The following is a 24,909-nucleotide window of genomic DNA, read 5'->3' on the forward strand; positions in this document are numbered from 1 at the left end:
GCATGGGTGGGGTCTTCGTGGTCGGCTCCCGGCTTTTCTTCAAAGCTTTTTATTGCGCCGCTCTTTCCGGGTGCAAGTCGGTGCCACCTCTAGTTCCTCTTATATACAGGAAAAGGGGTCCCGCAGGGCTCGGTGTTGAGCGTCTCCTTATTTTTAGTGGCCATTAATGGTTCGGCTGCAGCAGTGGGGTCGTCGGCGGCACCTCAACGCCACACGTCTTGGGGTGCGGATCGCTGCACGCTGCTGCGATTGTACAGAGCCCTTGTGCAGTCTCGGCTTGATTATGGGAGCCTGGCCTATGGGTCTGTATCACCCTCAGTGTTGAAGTTGTTAGACCCCATACACCACTGTGGGGTCCGGCTTGCAACTGGCGCTTTTCGTACGAGCCCCGTGGATAGTCTACTGGTGGAGGCCGGGGTTCCCCCGCTGCGGATTCGCCGCCATCGACTGCTCGCCGACTATGCTGTCCGCGTGCATTGCTCGCCAGGCCATCCCAATCGTCGCCTGCTTTTCCCTGCCATAGTCCTCCATCTGCCCGAACGGCGACCTAGGTCTGGGCTTTCCGTCGCTGTCCGCGTGCAGTCCTTGCTGTCAGAATTGGGTTCATTCCCTCTTCTGCCTCCCTTCCGGGTCCGTGCACCGACGCCTCCCTGGTGTTTGTCCCGGCCGTCCGTCCGTCTGGACTTGGCACAGGGACCCAAGGACTCGGTTCCGCCTGTGGCCCTCCGTCGCCGTTTTCTTGCTCTCCTCGCCTCATTTTCGGACTGTGAGACTGTCTACACTGATGGTTCCCTGGTTGATGGTCGCACTGCCTATTCTTTTGCTCATGCTGAGCAGCGCTCCTTGCCGGCTGGCTGCAGTATTTTTACTGCAGAGCTGGTGGCCATATTGCGCGCTCTTGAGCATATGCGTTTCTGCTCAGGTAGGTCCGTCGTGATCTGCAGTGACTCCCTGAGCAGCCTTCAGGCCATCGACCGCTGCTATCCCTCCTCTCCTCTGGTGTCCTCCATTCAGGAGACTGTTTCCACCATTGCCCGTTCTGGTCGTTCGGTGGTCTTGGTTTGGACGCCTGGTCATGTTGGCATCCCAGGGAACGAACGTGTAGACAGGCTGGCCAAAGGGGCGATCGACGCCCCGGCTTTGGAGGTCGGCCTTACGGCTCGCGACCAGCAGACGGTGTTGCGCCGTAAGCTGATTGGGATGTGGGCTGCTGAGTGGCGTGGCATGACAGCCCCGAATAAACTGCGGGCTGTCAAGGGGACGACCGATGTGTGGCGTTCCTCCCTGCGGGCTTCTCGCAGGGACTCGGTAGTCCTGTGTCGGCTGCGCATCGGCCATACATACCTGACGCACGGCCATCTGTTGCGTCAGGAGGATCCCCCCTTGTGTCGGTGTGGGTCCCGGCTGACGGTCGGCCACATTTTGCTGGAGTGTCCTCGACTGCGCACACTCCGGCAATCTTTTAATCTCCCGGGCACTTTGGCTTTGGTTTTATCCGACGATGCCTCCATGGCTGACAATGTTTTACATTTTATCCGTAGTAGTAGTTTTTATGGTTTGATTTAGGAGGTCCTGCGCCGTTCCCTTTCTGTGTCTTTTGTCATTGTGTCTGTTGCTGTTCTGGTGTGCCGTCAGATGGTTGACTCTTTCCCTTTTTTTTCTCATGGTCAGTCAACCAGTCTCCGGCCATCCTCCTTTCTTCTGTTTCTTTCTGTCTGGTGTTCCTCTGTCCTGTTCTTGTCTGTAGTGTTTCTTGCTGCATTTGTGTTCTTTTAGCGCCTGGGGGGACGTCTCCTTCCCCTTTGGTTTTTATCTGCTCCGTAGATTTTCGGCTCGCCTGATTTTGGAATGGGGGACTGATGACCTTCGCTGTTTAGTCCCCCTTAAACATCCCTACAACCACCACCATCTGCACCATTAATCAATTCTCTGTAAGTTGTTCTGCAAATTCTTACTATCTTCTGGTATTGCTACTTTGGTATAAACAACTGCATCATCTGCGAATAGCCTTAAAGGGCATCCGATGCTTTCTACCAGATCATTTATATATATTGTGAACAGCAACGGTCCTGTCACACTTTCCTGTGGTACTCCGGATATTACCTTTACATCTGTCGATTTAGTTCCATTAAGAGCGATGTGTTGAGTTCTATCTGCAAGAAAGTCTTGAATCCAATCGCAGGTCTGCTCCGATACTCCGTGAGCTCGTATTTTTTTCATTAAACGGCAATGCGGTATGGTGTCAAATGCCTTACTGAAATCAAGGAACATGGCATCAGCCCGAGCACCATTTTCCAGTGCGCTGTGGATCACATGGAGGATAGAGCGAGCTGAGTTTTGCCAGATCTCTGTTTGCGGAATCCATGTTTATTTTTATAGAGGAGCTGTTCATTTTCCAAGAACATCATAATTCTACAACAGATTGACGTCAACGATATAGGTCTATAATTGCATGGATCTGTCTTATGGACTTCTTAAAAATGGAATGACTTGCACTATTTTTCAGTCATTAGGTACCTTTTGTTGCTCAAGCGGTCTACAATAAATTACTGCTAGAAGGGCAGCAAGTTCTTTCACATAATCTTTATAGAATCTTATAGGTATTTCATCTGGTCCTGAAGCCTTTCCATTACTAAGCGATTGTAGCTACTTTTCAATTCTACGATTGATTATCTCAGTACATGCCATTTCAATATTCGCATGACAATTGAAATGAGGGATTGTGTTAAGATCGTCTCTGGTGAAACAACTTCGGAAGACCGAATCTTATCTTCAGTTTTGGTGCTGGTGTGGTCACTGGGAGAATGAATAGATGATTTTGACCCACTTACTGATTTTACATACGACCAAAATCTCTTGCGGTTTTTACTCAGGTCATTTGACAACATCTTACTTTCGAAATCATTGAACGCTTCTCTCATTGCTCTCCTTACGCTCATTTTCGCTTCGTTTTGCTTTTGTTTGTCAGCTAGGTTTTTACTTCTCCTGACTCAGAGATGAAGTGCTCTTTGTTTACGTAGCATTTTTCTAACACAGATATTAAACCATGGTGGGTCTTTCCCATCTCTTAAAACCTTACTCAGAACATACTTGTCTTGAGCATATTGAACAATGCATTTTAATTTTTTCCATTTGTTCTCCACATCTTCGTCCTCATCACCAGATATCTGATGCTGACTGCTGAGATCTTCTGAAATTTTTATCCTGTCACCCTTGCTGATTAAATATGTCTTCCCACCTTTCTTAATATTCCTTGTAGGACCTGCCGTCGTAGATGCTGTCACAGCCTTATGATCACCGATACCTTCCTCTACGACAACTGATTTGATAAGTTCAGGCTGTCTGTTGTCAGGAGGTCTAAGACGTTACCCTCATGAGTTGGTTCTCTAACTATCTGTTCAAGGTAATTTTCAGACAATACAAGACATCCAGAACAATGCCACAAGATTCCCTGTCTCTGGCACCAGCTTTGATGGCATAACACTCCCATTCTATACCTGGCAAGTTGAAGTCACCCCCTATTACAACGGCATGACCAAGAAAATTACTAATGATATTCTGCAAGATCTGTCTGAATAGCTCTACAGCTTGAGATCCTGACCCAGGTTGTCTATAAAAGCATCTGGTCACCATTTTTGACCGTTCTTTGATACTCAGTTTCACCCAGATTAATTCTCATTCGGAATCCGTGATGCCCTTGCTAGATTTTATTGAATTTTTTACTGCAATAAACACGCCACCACCATTGACGACTAACCTACCTTTACAATAAACATTCCAGTCTGAACTTAGGATTTCGTTGTCATTGATGTCTGGCTTCAACCAGCTTTCTGTTCCCAATACTGTCTGTGCATTATAACCTTCAACAATTGATACTAATTCTGGGGCATTCCCTTGGATGCTCCTGTAGTTTACTAAAATCATATTAATCTTTTCTATCTCTGATCTGCGAGGACCAAGATTCTCTGAGGTTGCTGTGGCTGATTTAACGGGCAGACCGTGTTTGCTCCCGAGGGAGGGGTCCTCTAACCTAAGAAACCCTCATGTGCACACCACACATACTCCGCTGCCCTAGTATCGGCCTCCTGTGTGTAGTGCCTGCCTGACCTATTAAGGGGCTGCACCCGATAGTGGAGGTCGAGAAATTCACATCCGATACCGTCGCAGAACTGTCTGAGCTTCTGATTTAGACCTTCCACTCTGCTCCAAACCAGAGGACAACGATCAACCCTGAGTATGTTGCTACAAATAGACAGCTTAGCCTGCATCCTGCATGCATTGCTAATTGTCTTCTCCAAATCAGCCAGCCGCCAAAAGGAGCCAAGGATGGCCTCGGAACCCAAGTGGTAGGCGTCATTCGTACCGACATGTGCCACTACATGCAGCTGGTTGCACACAGTGCGCTCAATAGCTGCTGGCAGAGCCTCCACATCACGGATGAGACCTCCCGGCAGACGTACCAAAGGCACACTGGAGTTCTTTCTCATTTTGCTGCTATCTCCTTTAGGGGCTCCATCACCTGCCTAACATTGAAGCTCCCAATGACTAGCATACCCACCCTCTGTACTTGTCTGGACTGGGCAGGAAAATCGACTGCTGACCGAACAGGACAGGCATCCTGTGGTGGCTCAGAGTTGTCATCAACACTGTGAAGCACCTTGTACCTGTTGCTAAGATGTAGGAAGCCAGCCACACGGCCTGCTCCCTCTTTTGCCTTCACCCGGTGACACGCGAACCCACCACTGTCTGCCACCCACTCTGGAGTAAGGACGGACCAGTTAGATGTTGCGTATCGTAAGTCACAGTGATGTCTGGGCCACCAGTTTGTCACAGGTCTCGTCGCTGGCTCCCCGATGTCACCACAACTTCGAGCATTAGCTAGAAGCTTGTCGACGGTAGCCAATGCAGCTTCCAGCTGTTTACGGACAGTAGGCAACTCTTCTTGTGTCTGCTCACAACAAGCACAGTCCCTAGTCATATCGTACTGTGTATAAAATAGATATGAGGTCAAATCACCCTACTGAGTTTGAAAATATACCAAAGGAGAATAAAGTAACACTAAAAGCTGGTGTGCAGATTTCTCACTGAACTCTGAGACTGCAAGCTATTAAACAGAAATAAATTTCTCTACATGGAAAATTTACACTAGGAAGCTGCCCTACGCAACGATATTCACAAGACTTATGTAAAAACTAAGATTAATTTGCTAACCACTAGTCCACACAGTAAAATACACATGTACAGTTCACTTCTTTGCAGAAGCACGTGAACAAAAACAAAGACTAAATTAATTTACAGTCTATCACACAAGTGCTGCTGCTGCTCTGCTGGGTGTCCTCTTGGGTCAGCGGTGCCCAGATAAAATCGTAATGTGTGTGCACAGCTTACCAGAGGTCCAAAATACTGCATCCATGTCTAAAGCCTGCTTGATACTTTCCTCTGTTAAAGACACATGATTATTGTGTTGATCATAATAACTTTAGTGAACATGCTGTACATTACAGAGAAGAGGCTCATTAACCAATAGTTTGTCCGACTACTTTCCTGTGAAGGTTAATAGTTATTTGCAATGCAATTCCAGCATTGAGAATTGTCTTATTTTGAACCTCAGTTAGCTTTGCACACCTCATCTACACTTACTTCTGGACTCCCATTAATTTTATTATTGTGTATCTTTTTTTCTGATTCATCACTTGAACTATACAAACATTTAAAGTAGGTTAGAAATGCTGGTATGTTTTTTGTTTTCGTTCTTTTGTTAGCAAGGCAGATGGAACATCTACCTAATGCACTTCCATTTTCTTCATATTCCATATTGTTTTCTATTTTTACTCTTTGTTAAAAGTTTGTTGTTTCTGCTGAAGTCCTCTGGAACACATTTCCAAATAGTTTTACTTAATTAAACGTATTTCCTCATGTGCCTATTATTGTTTCTCTGAACTCTCTCCTACTTGTTAAAATTTGTCTCATTCTTTTTTAGATTTTCTTTTGTTTTCTTTGAGTCTGCAATCTATTTTATTGTTTGCAAAAATACTTTTAGTTAATAATTGCTTCATTCATCATCTGTGTCTGTGTAATCTGTGTTTTGTAAGATACATTACTTTTTCTATATGTCAGACTTCCGCCGTGCTGAGTCCATTTCTTTATAGTTTTTTACTTTATCATGTGTAGCTATTCAAAACTGGTTTAGGGGCATCACATACTTTGCAGTTTCTTTCATTATATAAAAAAGGTTGTAATTTCATTTTTAGTTCCATCTGTCAAATAAGTTTTCCTTTTTGATTTCGTCTGGAAAATTTTGCTAAGTATTATGATTGTGTGGTTCTCAGAAAATTCTAGTAACATACAACTTCTGTTATTTCTGGTTTAAAGTCCCACATTATTTTCTTATAGTGGAACTTGTTTGTCATGTATCACGTTCTGTTAACTCTGAGATCTTTACCTCATCAGACTGTGACCACATTGATCCACAGGTTTGAATGATTTCTGTGGCACATCTTTTGTTGATATTTAAAGTTTGCTTGCTATCCTGCCAAAGATGTACATTCATCTTCTTGTTTATAGTCTAGCATCCTCTTGAATTTTCTTCCTGCTGTGTTTCATTGCAGTAAAGTACATGACTTTATTGTTATGTACCCTATAACTCTACTACATCTAAAGGTCTGTGCAGACGTGGATATCCTTGTATATAGCTAAGAATAAACACAGTAATTGTTTCCTTGCAGATAAAATCATGTGCAGATGCTGATGTGCATAGGTTATCTGCAGATATCCACAATAATAATTGATATATTATGAAAGTAAATAATGATCAGTAAAGTGCCCACCTAAACTTCTAAAATGCACGACAGTAATATTATTCTAGAACAGGCTGTTCCAGCTCGTGGAGCATTGTCACTCTCTTTGAACAGTCAAATGTGCAGGAATACCTTGGAGCATCGTCGCTTGCAGTGAACAGTCAAACTTGGCCAGCACAATGGCACCTTGTGATTTGTCATCCACACCCTACATGATCGCCAACCTCATACTCAGAGTATCCCCCATCACACAGGCTCCAAGCTGCTACAGTGAGTGGTATACTGTATAGGTTCTATTGTGCAATGCCCTGGAGAAGAATGTAGTGCATTACTAACATCTGCAAGGGATAAAGATGATAACAAGTTGTCCATCCCAGTTTTCCACATTTTTAAGTGTACTTTCTGTTTCCATCCTATAAGCATACGCTTCACATCTAAATTATTTCTCTTTCTTTTGCAGTAACAGAGCTCAGTTACACACTTTCAAAAAGCAACCACTTCTTGATAAGTAGGCTCTTGTAAAAAAAAAAAACATTTATTTGGAATTTTTATTTCATAATCTCACCCTCTGTGGGGTGACTGTAAACACCCAGTCCATGAAGGGAGCACCTGTGTTCCACCATCTTTGTGTGTAAATTGTTGTGATCGTCCTGTCCGTACTAGCCAGACTGCATGAATAACAAGAAAGTAAAGAAAGTCAGAGAGTACAAGCCCCTGGATCGCCTATCTTATGGTGAGGCTCACCAGAAATATGACTGGCTCCACCCAGTGTAGATTTCTTCAGATTTTGCCTCATTGAAATCCTTTCCCCCTCCTCCCATTTCCTTACCCCCAGCTCCATCCCCCTCTCCCTCCTCCTCCCCGTCCCCTGCAGTTCCCATGCCCTGCTCTCCGGTTGTAGCTCCCCCTCCTGGCCAAAGGAGTGCCCCCCCCCCCCCCCTTTCTTCAGTACCCACTGGTGGTGGCATTCCCCCTTGGACCCTTCTCCCCCTGCGTCTCCCAGGCTGGAAGTATAGTATCACAACTCATCCATGAAATGCACCATTTGTGCACCTGAGAGTTGCTCACTCTCTTTCGGCCGTGGATCTTGCAGAAGCCTGCTCTCCCTCTGTTCCTTGCCCTCCTCGTCCTCCGAAAGAGGAGAAGAAGAAACATAAGATCCAGGAGAGCCCCCCTCCCTCCTCTGGTGCCCCCCGGGGTTGCCATCTCACTCCTCACAACCTGAGTCTGACATCTTATTTATGGACGTCACCCCATCCTCTTCAGTGACAACCACTGACTGAGTGAAATAACCTCTCCTCGGCTTCTTCATATCTAACCTGGACTCTTACCACATGCTAATCCAGTGGAATTCCAACAGATATTATCGTTAACTACCGAAAATACAAGAAGTTGTTTCCTCTTACTCTGCATTCCGTCGTGCTCTATAAGAAATGCACTTCCGTGATGACACTCCAATGTGTGGTGGTTATTGGGTGTTCTGTCGGAACCATGCCAGCCCCGGAATAGCATCTGGAGGGGTCTTGCACTGGGTTTGCACCATTGTCACTAGTGACTGGATCCCCCTTCAAGACAACCTGGGAGCAATTGTGGTAAGAGCGCAAACGACCCCAACAATCACCTTTTGCAATGTCTACCATCCCCCAGGTAGACCACTCACTTCCTTATGTTGAACTGTCTACCTCAATAAAGCAACTCCCGTCCCATATTTCCTGTTCGGCAATTTCAGTGCACACCAATCCGTATGGGATAGTGCCACTTCAATGGATAGGGGTCTTCTAATTGACCAGCTTATTGCAGACTTTGATTTGTCTCCCCTCAGTGATGGTTCCCCTACCCACTTGAGTGCCACTTGAGGCGCCTTTTCTGCCATTGATCTCACGGTCTCCTCATCTGCACTCGCGGTTTCCCTACATTGGTCATCCCATGATGATCTTTGTGTATTGTATTTTTTATTGGTTCTGTTGTCTACATAGCAGCTTATGCATAAGACATTGGGCAAGTCAAGTTATAAATATACAGGCTGAAAGTCATTTCAAGGCATACATATTTAAGGTTACAATAATACACTTTACACATAAGTATTTATATAACGCATTTCATAAATTTAAATATTCTTCAATGGAGTAAAAGCAGTTATGCTGTAAATATGACTTTAGAGATTTTTCAAATGTATTGACCTCTGTGATAGCTTTTATGTTTTCAGGAAGTTTGTTATAAAGCTTAACTCCCATATGAAAAGTATCTTTTTGGCACAGTGCTGTGCTGATTTGAGTCATATGTAAGTTTCTGTTTTGTCTGGTAAAGTGATCATCTATATCACAGTTTTTTTGCACTCTCCAGTCCTTACCCATCACATTTAATTTAAAGAACAAAAGGGTTTCCATAATGTATACACATGGTAATGGGGGAATACCAGATTTCTTAAACAGGGGTTTACAAGAGTCTCTAGGCTTGCACCCAAACAAGATTCTAATGGCCCTTTTTTGTAGTTTAAAAGTGCTATTAGCTGTTTTAGAGTTTCCCCAGAAGGTGACCCCATATCTAAGACGGGAATGAAAGTACGCATGATATGCATTCAATACTGTTTTCTCACTACAGCATGATTTTAATGAACAAAGAAGGTAACAATGTTTTGCTCAGTTCTGTATTGAGATATTCAATATGCTTATTCCATCTGATGTTACTCTGCGGCCAAAGTCCTAAGAATTTGGTTTCAGTATTGTTACCAACTGGTTCGTCATTTATAGAGACTGATGGGATAAACGTGTCCTTGTTAGGAACATTGTGGAATTTTAGAGCAATGGTTTTGTTACTGTTTATTACAAGCTGATTACTCTGTGCCCAGCTGCTAAGTTGTTTCGTGACCGTGTTTACTGTCTGGTGCAACTGTTCATCGTCGTCTCCTTTTAGTAGAATCGTGGTGTCATCTGCAAATATGACTGTTTTGTGCGCATCAACATTGAAGCTTAGATCATTTATGTACAGAAGAAACAGAAGTGGTCCCATTACTGATCTTTGCTGTTTTTATTTATAGATTTCACAAGTTTGTAATACATAACTTTTTCCAGCACTTTAGAGATGCAGGAGGAAATTATGATGGGTCAGTAGTTATTTACATTGTCTTTATCCCCTTTTTTATATACAGAAATAACTTTTGATGTTTTCAACACTTCGGGGAAAGTGCCTGCCTGAAGTGAGCAGTCACATAAGTGTGTGAGTACTTCAGTTAGGTTTGATGCGCTCTTCTTTAACATTGTTGCAGGTATACCATCAATACCTGCAGATTTTGAATTTTTTAGACCTTTCATTGCTTTAGCTAGTGCATCTTGTGAAACAGAACTGATGTACATTGATCCTCTACATGCACTTATTTTGTATTCATTTGCCTGGGTGCTTTTAAAGTTTGATTGTAACATATTATCAGCAACACCTGTGAAAAAGTTGTTAAATGTGTTGGCTACTTCTAAGGGGTTTGTTACTTTTTTATTTTTATGTGAGTGTTATATTTCTGCAAGATTGTCTGTATTCTCCACATTCCTTTTTTATAACACTCCACATAGCCATTGATTTATTAGCAGAATTATAAATGATTTCATCATTATGCATTATTTTTGCTGCTTTTATTACTTTTCTTAATATTTTGAAGTATTTTTTTATAGTATGCGCATACTTCAGGTGAGGAATTTTTTGAGTTACATATTTCATGAAGTAGTGTTTTCTTCTGACATGAAACCCTTATTCCCTTTGTGATCCAGCTGTTTGTTCTAGAGTTTCCCCATATGGTTAATGTTTTCAGTGGGAATGCAAGTTCAAAGAAATGGGTTAATGTATCGATGAAAGTGTTGAATTTTTCATTTATATCATTCATTTTGTACACTCCTGGCCATTTTTCTTCCTGTAATAAGTTGTTGAAGTAGTTTACATTATGCTGATTATAATTTGATATGCTGTTCTGAAAGACATGTTGTTAATAATACTGCCTTGTACTTTTATGCTTAACATTTGAGCAAGATGGTCACTAAAACCTGCATTGAAAATTTTTATTGAGGTGTTGTGTAAACTCTTCTTGACTAGAAACTCATCAAGAGCTGTTAGGCAAGTTTCTGTTACTCGGGTAGCTGCTTTTACTTCAGCCTTTAAATTGTAGGATGTTGCAAGGTTCAAAATGGTCTCCCTATTTCCACTATTCGTGAGGAAATCAATATTGAAGTCACCACAGATTATCAATTCACAATCCATTTTATTTACTTTATTTAGCAATGACTCCATTTTGTTTAAGAAAAGTTCAAAATTCCCGGATGGTGATTAGTAAACTGTAGCAATAACCAGGTTGAACTGAGTAATTTTTATAGCTGCAGTTTCATAATCCTTTACGACATTTGTCCTAGTTAAGTCAGGTAGTGCAATAAAATCTACATCATCCTTTGTGTAAATTGCTACCCCACCCTGCTTGCTGTTTTTCCTGCAGTAGTAAGCAGCCAAAACAAAATTGAAACTTCCTGGCAGATTAAAACTGTGTGCCCAACCGAGACTCGAACTCGGGACCTTTGCCTTTCGCGGGCAAGTGCTCTACCATTTGAGCTACCGAAGCACGACTCATGCCCGGTCTCACAGCCTTACTTCTGTCAGTATCTCGTCTCCTACCTTCCAAACTTTCATATCAGCGCACACTCCGCTGTGGAGTGAAAATCTCATTCTCAAAACAAAATTGTTTATTTTCGTATTCTGGATTAATTCTGGGTTAAGCCAGTGCTCAGAAATGCATAACACTGAGATATCATTAAGTTCATGTGTTAACAGTACGTTAATTTCATCCATCTTATTACGCAGGGATTGCACATTATGGTGATAAATTTTTAGTACGGGCGTATTCACGATTTGGTAATTGGGAATCATATTTACAGCATCACATACACCTAGTTTAAATTAGGAATGTCAGAAGTGTTGTATTTTCGTTCTTCTTTCTTGTTTATTTTTGTGTCTGTCACCATTTTCCAGTGATTATATTGTTCACCTGCCGCCGCCAGGCAGACGGCCCCCACGTTGGGCATTCCACAGAGCCAGTTGGTCTTTATATACATCTGCTATGCACTGAGATAGCTCTCTCTCAAATTGCATTGATGCGGGCATGCGAGAAGTCCCTGACACTATCCTTCATGCCACTGGCACTGCGATCGCCCTATCCACAGGTCCCCATCATCGTCGACCAGTACTGTGGTGAACCAAGGATGTAGGAGTCGCTGTCCAGGACCGCTGATGGGTGCTACAATGATTTAGACGACACCCTTTACAGACCAACCTTATCACTGTTAAGCGTCTTCGTGCTAAGGCCTGCTACTTTATTAAGCAAAGTAAAAAGGAATGCTGGGAGTGCTATGTTTCCTCCCTGTGGACATATGCCTCTTCATTGCTGGTTTGATGCAAACTCCATAGCCTTCAGGGCTGCCAGCGACAATCAGCTGGATAATGGCTTATCGTACAGGGTGCTCTGCGTGCTGATCCATCGGTCCTTGCAGAACACCATGCAACGCACTTTCCGACAGCATCAGTGCCTTCTTCCTATCCTGCTACCTTTCTCCGGCAGAAAAGACAGAGTTGGAGAATCCCCCCTCTGTTTCAACCCCCACCAAGCTGAAGCCTATAATGAACCCTTCACTGAATTAACGGGAATTTGTGCAGGCTCTTAACTCTTCACATGACGTGGCCCCAGTCCCGGATTCCATCCACAACCAGATGGCCAACACTTAGATGTTACCCAGAGACATCTACTTATGGTCAACAACTGTATTTGACTCATGGGTGCCTTCCCCTTGCTATGATGAGACAGCGTAGTTATCCTCATCCTTAAGCCCGGGAAGAATCCAACATCTCTCGACAGCTACCAACCGATTTGCCTGACCAACATACTTTTTAAACTGCTTGATAAGATCGTCAGCTTCAGATTATGTAGGGTACTCGAATCTCGGTGCCTTTTGCCACCCTACCATTGTGTCTTCTGGGAAGGATGATCTACAACTGACCATTTACTCAGATTGGAAACAGCAATCCAACAGGCTTTTACTAACACCCTCCATGACTGGGGCTTTCAAGGCCCCTTCCCCTTCCTATTTTTATTCACAAGTTTTTATCCACCCCCCCCCCCCCCCACCCCCCCACCTCCCTCGGCTCTTCCGAGTTAGAGTTGGCACCTCATTCAGCACTCCTCGGACTCAAAAGAACGGTATCCCACATCTTCTGTGTTACGTGTCGCACTCTTCCTTGGCGCCATCAATGGCCTTGTAACCTCTGTTGGACCTCTGGTTACCCTGGCATTTTATGTCTACAATTTTTTGCATCTTGTGTAGCTCCCACTCGGTAGCATCTACTGAATGCCAGCTGCAAGGTGCTATCTGATGCACCTCTGCGTTGGCCCTTTACAGTGGCTTCCAGTTTTCTCCCTCCAAAATGCAGGTTATACATTTTTGCCTTAGGCCTACAGTACATTCTGATCCAGAACTTTATTTAGGCGACTAGCACACAGATATAGCGCAGTCCCATTTCTTGGGCCGCCTTTTTGAAATAAAGCTGATGTGGCTGCCCCATATTCGCCACCTGAAGACTACATGCATGCAGAAGCTTAATACTCTCTGCCTCCTGCCCCACACATTTTGGGATGCAGACCATGCTACTCTTCTCCATCTGTACCGTGCTTTGGTATTGTCCAGACTGGATTACAGTTGTCAGGTTTATGGCTCGGTGGCTCCTTCCACTCTGAAGCTACTTGACCCTGTTCATCATCACAGGATGCGTCTGCCTATCGGTGCCTTTCACACTAGTGCTGTCAACAGTCTCCTCGCAGAAGGGAGGATTCTTGCTCTAGAAATACAATGGAGCCAACTTCTGATTTCTTACACAGTCACCATTCGAAGATTCCCTGACCATCCCGTGTACCCCATCCTCTTTGCAAACAAGGGATGTCTCCCTCCTGATACCTGTTGTCGGGTGAATTGCCAGTTGTAATATATTTCACTTCCATCTGTCTGGATCTCCATCTCCAATCACTGGAGTGTGCCCCATGTATTTCCTCCCCACCCCTCCCTCCCCACCCCCCACCCCCACCCACCCTTCTCCTTGGATTCTGCCTCACCACGGATTCGGACTGACCTATTCCAGGGTCCTAAGGTCTCTGGTGCTTGTGTGGTGTTCCGGTGTCTCATATGTTCCATCCTTGAAGAGTTCCAGGGTGCTACCAACTTCTACACTGATGGTTCTAAAACGACAGATCAGCCAGGATACACTTTTACATCTCCTACTGGCGTTGAACACCATTTACTGCTGGGATCATGTAGTGTGTTCACAGCAAAGCAGCTAGCCATTAACAGGGCCCTCCATTTTGTTACTCAGGCCTCCCTCCACAGTGTTTTAATACGTACCAACTCAATGAGCAGCCTGGAGGCTAAAGACTGATGCTACTCTCATTATCCTTTGGTCTCTGCTATCCATGACCTTCACTTTGCCCATTACCGTGCCACCTGCTCAGTTGCCTTTCTCTGGGTCTCAAGTCGTGTGGGCATCCCGGGGAATGAACTGGCTGACCGTTTGGCTTGTGGGACAGGCACTTACCCTCCCATTCCCTTTCACGATTCCAGATGCAGATATGCGGATTCACATCAAATCTCTTTTTGCCCAAAATTAGAGTGACATATGGTGCACTGCTGCTCTCAGTAATAAACTCCACACAATCAAGGAGACTACTGCAGTCTTACAGTCTTCTTTCCACTCCTCTCAAAAGGAGTCCACTGTCCTATGCCATCTACGCATCAGTCTAACTAGGCTCACCCATTGCTTTCTCTTACGTAACAAGCCACCCCCACAATATGGTTGTGGAGCCAGACTGTCAGTATCACGTATATTGGTGGAATGCCCTCTTCTTTTGGCCCTTTGTACTAAGTATAAACTTACAAATCCCTTGTCTTTAATGTTAGCAGATGATTGACGGATGGTTGAACTGGACCTCAATTTACTTTGTAAAAGTGGTTTTTATTTAAAGTTATAATGTTTTGCTTTCCTCCTGGGTCTGGGACCCATGACCACTCCCCTGTGCAAAGAATTCTTCTTTTTATCCCTCTGGTTTTCCAGTTTTTAGATTTGACCCACCCTTTTGTGCAGTAGATATTTTACTCCGTTAACCAGCATGAGATATCGGTTTTCACAGCCTTGTAGGGACCAGATTAGATAATATCAGGTGTGATGTGACTTTCAGCACAGAAAAATTTCATGTTTTAATTTAAATAAAATGAAACAAATAAATAAAAACATAGTTTCCCGTTGACATCATGCCAGCTGTTTTCAACTCTGTCATTTTACTCATTTGGGAAACTTTGGCACAGAAGGTGTAACACAACACAGTTCACTTACCACAGCAGTACTACGAAACTTGCACATTCCCACATATTCTATTCGACATTTGAATAACTTGATGAATGGAGGTTGTACAGTGCGTAGCCAATGCTCTTATTTAAGAGGAGCATAGATTAAATACCCAAGTGGTTATCCTGATTTATAATTTCTGTAATTTTCCTATACCATGTGCAGATTTGCTGGAGTGGTTCCTACAACAAAATAATAGCCCATTTCGTTCCCAATTCGTGCTGATGCTCAGTCACTAATATACGTTAAAATTCTAACCTTCCATTATTTCTGTTATTGTGACCCTGCTGTTCCAAGCAGAATTCACTACATCTTCCATTCTGTACTTGTAGCAAAGTTTCCAGTAGTAAATGGACTAATATTTTTTAGCAATTTTTTATGCATTCTCCTACTTAGAAACTTGAGAAAGATATTGTGTTTGTGATGTATGGTTTTTATATATATATATATATATATATATATATATATATATATATATATATATATATATTTTCCCCCAAGGTAAGTCTATCCGCTCCCGGGATTGGAATGACTCCTTACCCTCTCCCTTAAAACCTACATCCTTTTTCGTCTTTCCCTCTCCTTCCCCTCTTTCCTGATGAGGCAACAGTTTGTTGCGAAAGCATGAATTTTTTGTGTTTGTGTTTGTTTGTGTGTGTGTATATATATATATATATATATATATATATATATATATACACACTCCTGGAAATGGAAAAAAGAACACATTGACACCGGTGTGTCAGACCCACCATACTTGATCCTGACACTGCGAGAGGGCTGTACAAGCAATGATCACACGCACGGCACAGCGGGCACACCAGGAACCGTGGTGTTGGCCGTCGAATGGCGCTAGCTGCGCAGCATTTGTGCACCGCCGCCGTCAGTGTCAGCCAGTTTGCCGTGGCATACGGAGCTCCATCGCAGTCTTTAACACTGGTAGCATGCCGCGACAGCGTGGACGTGAACCGTATGTGCAGTTGACGGACTTTGAGGGAGGGCGTATAGTGGGCATGCGGGAGGCCGGGTGGACGTACCGCCGAATTGCTCAACACGTGGGGCGTGAGGTCTCCACAGTACATCGATGTTGTCGCCAGTAGTCGGCGGAAGGTGCACGTGCCCGTCGACCTGGGACCGGACCGCAGCGACGCACGGATGCACGCCAAGACCGTAGGATATGCACGCCAAGACCGTAGGATCCTACGCAGTGCCGTAGGGGACCGCACCGCCACTTCCCAGCAAATTAGGGACACTGTTGCTCCTGGGGTATCGGTGAGGAGCATTCGCAACCGTCTCCATGAAGCTGGGCTACGGTCCCGCTCACCGTTAGGCCGTCTTCCGCTCACCCCCCAACATCGTGCAGCCCGCCTCCAGTGGTGTCGCGACAGGCGTGAATGGAGGGACGAATGGAGACGTGTCGTCTTCAGCGATGAGAGTCGCTTCTGCCTTGGTGCCAATGATGGTCGTATGCGTGTTTGGCGCCGTGCAGGTGAGCGCCACAATCAGGACTGCATACGACCGAGGCACACAGGGCCAACACCCGGCATCATGGTGTGGGGAGCGATCTCCTACACTGGCCGTACACCACTGGTGATCGTCGAGGGGACACTGAATAGTGCACAGTACATCCAAACCATCATCGAACCCATCGTTCTACCATTCCTAGACCGGCAAGGGAACTTGCTGTTCCAACAGGACAATGCACGTCCGCATGTATCCCGTGCCACCCAACGTGCTCTAGAAGGTGTAAGTCAACTACCCTGGCCAGCAAGATCTCCGGATCTGTCCCCCATTGAGCATGTTTGGGACTGGATGTAGCGTCGTCTCACGCGGTCTGCACGTCCAGCACGAACGCTGGTCCAACTGAGGCGCCAGGTGGAAATGGCATGGCAAGCCGTTCCACAGGACTACATCCAGCATCTCTACGATCGTCTCCATGGGAGAATAGCAGCCTGCATTGCTGCGAAAGGTGGATATACACTGTACTAATGCCGACATTGTGCATGCTCTGTTGCCTGTGTCTATGTGCCTGTGGTTCTGTCAGTGTGATCATGTGATGTATCTGACCCCAGGAATGTGTCAATAAAGTTTCCCCTTCCTGGGACAATGAATTCACGGTGTTCTTATTTCAATTTCCAGGAATATATATATATATAAAAAAAAATTGATTGTTGGTGTATATTTGGGTTTCCTAGAGTGATGAATACATTTTTTTGCGCAACATTTCAATGACTTACCATGCCGAATTTGGGAAGTGCTGTTACCATGCATGAAATTACTTTTCACAGCACTCGAAAAAGATGGTTATGTAATGCATCAAAATATTATGTGCAAAAGTGGAATTCTCATCTTGGCTGGAAGCTCGAAAACATACCGCCAGTTTTGCATATGGTGTTGTTTCTCTCATTTTCAGTTGAGAGATGTAATATGAAACAACATATCAGCTGTGCTTGTTGTCCCCACCCCTAAATTTCACATGCAGTGATTTTAAACTGCATGTTGCCAGATGTGAAACGCTAGTGTCGCACATGCAGGCAACGTGATAGATGCAGAGTCTGGTCGCTGGTTGGGTCATCAGAGTGGGCTCGGTGCTGGGCTGGATTCGTACTACGAGTACCTTCTGAAGTCATTTGTGCTGTTTGGTGATGCCAGTGACTACGCCATGTTTTCAGAGGCCTACAAGAACATTAAACGATATATGCGCAGAGGGTAAGTTGTGTTCCTTTATTATTGTGTGTTCACTAATATATTCTGAGATAAAACACTTGTTCTAATTGGTAGTGTGAAATCTGATGTTGGTATTGTAGTTATATTGTACACTGGATTATTCAGTTTTTGAGTTCAGAAAAATTGAAATACCAAAGGGTTCTCCTGTGTGTTGACTTACATTGCTTTATTATTGACTGACATTGCTTTATTATTGACTTACACACTATGTCAGCTTGGAATGGAATATTACAGTAGTATCTTCAAATATGCAGCAGGCAATAAAAACATAATTACTGAAGTTGTTGGCAACTCTATGATGACCACTGACACATTTTCTATAAAAAAATATCAGATTTTCTAATGCAGTGATGATTCTGTTTAGATTTGTGACCACAGCTTTTGTTTTCATCTTGCTTATAATTGTCTTGATCTGTAAATATGTTTGCTTTATTTTGTACCTCTTGATCAGTTGATTTTTTTGTTGTTATATATAGTTAGTTTCATGTTTGGCAATAATTTGCGTACCTGAAAGCTACCAAGCTGCAACATAGTTTAGAATCTATGCTAAACTCATTGTCACCCTAGAAGTAGATGGGTAACTCAGTTCAAACGCCAGATGAAGTCAAACACATTGTATCTCCAGTAAGGCAGTATCTGGTAATGCATTAAAGTGTTCAAACCAACTTCTGTGTTGTGGACATATTTATTTACTTGCATAAAACTGTAAGCATTTCAAGCTGTATGAGAGCACCCTTCCTATCATTATAGCAAAAAGATAAAAGTGTAAGTTACCAAATGCATGGTATTCTATTTATACACTTTATTCACAAATTTCTTGAATTTTTCTAATTTTGCCATTTCTCTTCAGAGTATATTACAACAAATTTTTGCCCTAACTGTAAATGAAGTTTGTAAAATCTATTTGTAAGGCTTGTTTATGTGTAAGTTACATTGCAGGTAAATGTATAAAATTGATTCGTTAATAATACACTCTTAACAGCAAAATGACGCACCATCAAGGAATTATCCAAATTGGTCAGTAATGTGTAGATGTGATGTATATGTACAGACAAACAAATGATTACCGTTTCAGAAAAAGTGGTTAATTTCTTAGAGAGAAAGAGCTTCACAGACTCAGCTAGTCAATAATGCGTTCATCCACCTCTGGTGCTTTGCAAGCAGTTATTCGGCCTGGCATTGACTTATACAGTTGTTGGATGTCTTCATGGATACCATGCCAAAGTCTGTCCAGTTGGCACGGTAGATCTTCAAAATACTGAGCTGGTTAGACTGTAATGCTCCAAACATTCTCAATTGGCAAAAGATTCAATGACCTTGGTGGCCAAGATAGGGTTTGTTAAGTTTGAAGACAATCCCCGTGTGCGAACGGGAATTATCTTGCTAAAGTGTAAGCCCAAGATGGCTTGCCATGAAGTGCAACAAAACAGGGTGCAAAATATCATCAACATACCACTGTAAGGGTGCTGCAGATGACAACCAAAGAGATCCTACTGTGAAATAAAATGGCACCCAGACCATTGCTCCAGGTTGTCACTCCATGTGCGGGGCTGTGGGCGACAGATTGGTATCCCGCCCTTATCCAGGACATCTCCAGACATGTTTCAATGTGGGACATTATTGACTGGAGTAGAATTGTCTTCAGTGATGAGTCCTGAAACTGAGCCCCAGTGACCAGTGAAGACATGTCTGGAAATGCCTCGGATAGCGGTGGTACACCAACCAGACTGTCGCCCACTAACGGCCCAACAAACAGGAGTGATGGTTTGGGATGCCATTTCTTTTCATAGCAGGACATCTATGGTTGTCATCCGTGGCGGCCTTACAGCACAGAGGTATGTTTATGATATTCCTTGTTCCATTGCCCCTCATGGAAAACCATTTTGGGCTGACATTTCAGCAACATAATGCTCGTGCACACACGGTGGAAGATTTTACAGCTTGCCTTCATGTTTATCCAACTCTACCTTGGCCAGCAACATCATGAGATCTTTCCCCAGTTGAGAACGTATGGAGCATTATGGGCAGTGCCCTCTAACCAGCTCAGGATTTTCATAATCTAATGCATCACTTTGAGAGAATTTGGCATGATATTCCTCAGGACCGAGCGAGGTGGCACAGTGGTTAGCACACTGGACTCGCATTCAGGACGACGACCGTTCAATCCGGCCATCCTGATTTAGGTTTTACGTGATTTCCCTAAATCGCTCTAGGCAAATGCCAAGATAGTTCCTTTGAAAGGGCATGGCCGACTTCCCTCCCCATCTTTCCCTAATCCGATGAGACCGATGACCTCGCAGTTTGGTCTTTTCCCCCAAACAACCCAACCCCCTCTCTATTCCTCAGGAGGACATCCAATAACTTTATCAATCAATACCAAGCCGAATAACTGCTTGCATAAGGGCCAATGGTGGACTAGTGCATTAATGAAGTGCTCAATTTGTGAATCTCTTGCTTGTGAATAAGTCATCAATTTTTCTGAAATGGTACTAATTTGTTTTTCTGTACATGCACATCACAAATATTGATTTCCATCCCATTCAGATAGTTCCTTCACAGTTCAGTTTTTTGCTTACATAGAGGGCTATTCCTAGTTCGCCAGCAGGTTATTTCATCCAAAAGTGAAGAAATTTAAAGGTCTACAATTAATTAGAACTTGACAGTATGTTAATATTCTGGTAATGACAATCTAATCTGTCATGTTATTATTTAAGGTCTGATAATTGTAGTCATGAGAGAACATCCTGTAGGCTAAAGACAATATAAAAGGTTTGGTGTAAGCTCCAATTATTGGGACATGTATGTCTAAACACCAGCTGTATGTAGTACCTGTTGACTTCCTAAAAGTATAACACACTGATGAACTCTAAGATGAGCTTAGTGCACACATTACATTTGCTTGTCATACACTATAGGGACCAACTGAAGTGGTGAAGTGGTTAGTCACTGTCCAGTATCTAGACTTAGATTTTCTCAGTTTCCTTGTGTTGGTTTCCGTCCTACACACACACACACACACACACACACACACACACACACACACAGCTGATTTTTTTCCCCAAACAGAGTTTGTGCTTTGTATCTAATGACCTCATTTTTGCTGAGCCATTAAACTGTTACCTTTCTTCCTTCCACTTTTGGATCCAATATTTATGACTTGTATTCCTCTTATTTAGTTCTTAGCTTTATGAGCATAACATGCACAGTGAATCAATTAGTTGTCATACTGAAAACAGTGCTGATATTATTTTGACTGTTGTGTGTGGAAGTCATATCTTGTGGCACCACTGGCTCTCTTACTGTGACAGCACTTCTTTTGCATGTGGAAATCCAGCTTTACTTCCTTTTTTCTCTTTGGTGAGTGGAGTATCACTTATCATAATACACACATCAAAAAAAGTTTTGCATTACATCAGTTTAAAGAGTTCTGGAACCTGCACAGAAAATTGGAATAGAGGTCAACATAAACATCATTACCACCCTTTGTATTGGTCATGAAAACCACACATTGCATGTTGTACCATCATACAGCGAGACCTTCAGAGGTGCTGGTCCAGATTGTTGTACACATTGGTACTTCTAATACTCAGTAGCACATCATCTTGCATTGATGCACGCCTGTATTTGTCATGGCATACTATCCACAAGTTCAACAAGGCTTTGTTAGTCCAGATTGTTCCACTCCTCGACGGCAATTCTGCGTAGATCCCTCAGAGTGGTTGGTAGGTCACATCGTCCATAAACAGCCGTTTTCAATCTATCGCAGGCTTGTTTTATAGGGTTCATGTCTGAAGAACATGCTGGCCACTCTAGTCTAGCGACGTCATTATCCTGAAGGAAGTCATTAACAAGATGTGCACGATGGGGGCGCGAATTGTCGTCCATGAAGACGAATGCCTCACCAATATGCTGCCGATATGATTGCACTATCGGTTGGAGGATGGCATTCACGTATCGTACAGCCGTTACGCCACCTTCCGTGACCACCAGCGGCGTATGTTGGCCCCACATAATGTCACCCCAAAAAGGCAGGGAACCTCCACCTTGCTGCACTCGCTGGAAAGTATGTCTAAAGCGTTCAGCCTGACCAGGTTTCCTCCAGACACATCTCCGACGATTGTGTGGTTGAAGGCATATGCGACACTCATAGGTGAGGAGAACGTGATGCCAATCCTGAGCAGTCCATTCGGCATGTTGCTGGACCCATCTGTACCTCACTGCATCGTGTCGTGGTTGCAAAGATGGATGTCGGGTATGAAGTTGCGCATCATGCAGCTTATTGCGCACAGTTTGAGTCATAACACGACATCTTGTGGCTGCACAAAAAACATTATTCAACATGGTGGCATTGCTGTCAGGGTTCCTCAGAACCATAATCCGTAGGTAGTGGTCATCCACTGCAGTAGTAGCTCTTGGGCGGCCTGAGTGAAGCACGTCATCAGCAGTTCCTGTCTCTCTCTGTATCTTCTGCATGTCTGAACAACATTGCTTTGGTTCACTCAGACACACCTGGACACTTCCCTTGTTGAGAGCCCTTACTGGCACAAAGTAGCAATTCGAACGTGATCGAACTGCATTATTGACCGTCTAGGTGTGGTTGAAATACAGACAACACGAGCTGTATCTCCTTCCTGGTGGTATGACTGGAACTGATCGGCTGTTGGACACCCTCGATCTAATAGGCACTGCTCATGCATGGTTGTTTACATCTTTGGCCGGGTTTAGTGTCATCTCAGAACAGTCAAAGGGACTGTGTCTGTGATAAAATATCCACAGTCAGCGTCTATCTTCAGAAGTTCTGGGTACCGGGGTGAAGCAAAACTTTATTTGATGTGTGTATATTCTGAAAAATTCATGCAGGTTTCGTATGTTATTAAGGGTGTGGGCATGCCTCAGCATAGCCTGACAAAACAGTATTTTGACAGTGCAGTACACTGGTTAGTACCTGAACAGTTTACAGAGTCTCATTGTCTTTGTCTGAAAGGGGAGGTGCGTGAAGTTATATATACACGGAAAGAATGCACAGGCTACCAAATGTGGTAATATTCGCTGTAGAAATCTGCGAAAAGCGAGGTTGAGGACAGAATGCCTAGTGGATGTTAGGTGGACATTAAGGGAAATTCAGTTAAAGAGAGATTATGATTTTTTAGTAGGTGCGCGCGCGCACACACACACACACACACACACACACACACACACACACACACACACACACACACGTGTGTGTGTGTGTGTGTGTGTGTGTGTGTGTGTGTGTGTGTGTGTGTGTGTGTGTGTGTGTGTGCGCGCGCACCTACTAAAAAATCACTGAAAATACTTATGAATTCTTTCACTGAAAAGTGGTTGCGGAATGACCAGGAAGTTTGTTCAGTTTTGAGACAACTACATCACATTCCAATGACTAAAGTGCCTGACTTTTATTCCAATTTGGTAATGAGAGAAAGAGAGCCGAATGGTGTTTTATCTAAATTTAGCAACGAGATACAAAGGGTTAAACGAGTAACTCCGCGGCGCGCGGGGTTACTCATTTAACCCTTTGTATCTCGTTGCTAAATTTAGATAAAACACCATTCGGCTCTCTTTCTCTCATTACCAAATTGGAATAAAAGTCAGGCACTTTAGTCATTGGAATGTGATGTAGTTGTCTCAAAACTGAACAAACTTCCTGGTCATTCCGCAACCACTTTTCAGTGAAAGAATTCATAAGTATTTTCAGTGATTGTTTCCCGTTAGAAAGAGGAAACTGCACATAGAAACATATAACCGTGATTCAGAGTTTTTCGTGTATGGAAACAAATACAGAATAATATGTAACAAAGTATTTAAATAGCGAAACAAATGGCAAACGATAAATTCATCTTAAGTGCTATAAATAAATCAAAATCTGTATGATGGATTGTCAAGACTGAAATAGGTGCTGAAAAGCAACACATTTTAACCCTAAATTAAAAATTGATGAGAAACTGTTATAAGTTTGAGACAGATTTGTGAAGAATTCATCTTGTACTTCACAATTTCTAGCAAAATTGATAATTTCTCTCCTCGTCAAGTAAATCCCAATAATGCAACCCGGATGTGGAGAGTTTAAATTCACTCATGTATTCTCTGATAAAGTGGCTAGCATTATAAAATCCTTATAAAAATCTTAAATTTGTGGACTGGGATGAAGTTCCAGCAAAAATGATAAAAAGAGGATGCTACAATATTTGCACCCCAACTCTGCCATGTAATAAATCAATCATTTGATAAGGGCTGCATTCCCATCTGTCTGAAATATGCAGAAGTTTGATGTATCTGTGGAAAAGGAGACAGAATGAGGTGGGAAATTTCTGCCCAGTATTAACATTATCATTTCTTTCTGAAATATTTGAGTAAACAGTGCGTAATCAATTAGAAAAATAATACAGAAAAAAACATTATTTTTAATAACCAGTATGTGTGTGTGTGTGTGTGTGTGTGTGTGTGTGTGTATGTAGGAAGGGGCAAAGTACTGTTCTCGCTGTTAATGAACTAATCACTAAAGTAAGCAAATGCCTCGCTAACACTGGATATGCGTTACTTAATGCATACGCAGTGTATTTTGTGACATCACTGATACCATAAACCATAAGCTGTTGTTTCTCAAAAGGCTGCTTATGGCTTATAGAGAATCTATCTCAGAAACAGAGTCTTATTATACAACAAAAATGTGAGAAATCCTGTTGTAGTCGAAAGGAATTTCAAGCAGGTGTGCCCCAGTGATTCATACTAGAAGAGTTACTGTTACTTTATTACGTAAACATGTCATTAAAGGTAACTTCAGAAACGGTCTTGTATGCAGATGACTCAAAAGCAATACTTTGCTGTAAAAGCAATGAAGAACTATCACAGAATACAAAACAACCTCTTCAAGTACTTGCAAATTGAATAAAGAATAATGCTATGAAACTGAACCTTACAGAAACACCAATCATACATTTCAGGGGGGAATGTT

General features: G+C 43.2%; 1 protein-coding gene across 2 annotated transcripts in view; it reads left to right on the forward strand.

Moving 5' to 3' along the window:
• The window catches only part of LOC124554772 (ER degradation-enhancing alpha-mannosidase-like protein 1), a 206,606-nt gene that overhangs the window by 110,527 nt on the left and 71,170 nt on the right, over positions 1 to 24,909 (forward strand). The window contains exon 5 of one of the 2 annotated variants that reach the window (XM_047128419.1): positions 17,756 to 17,918. In XM_047128419.1, coding sequence (XP_046984375.1) covers positions 17,756 to 17,918 — 163 coding nt within the window. Of the gene's footprint in view, positions 1 to 17,743; positions 17,919 to 24,909 lie in introns of both variants that reach the window. The other variant, XM_047128418.1, reaches the window with a different exon arrangement.

The sequence above is a fragment of the Schistocerca americana genome, chromosome X, assembly GCF_021461395.2.
Source record: "Schistocerca americana isolate TAMUIC-IGC-003095 chromosome X, iqSchAmer2.1, whole genome shotgun sequence".
Taxonomy (NCBI): Eukaryota; Metazoa; Arthropoda; class Insecta; order Orthoptera; family Acrididae; genus Schistocerca; species Schistocerca americana.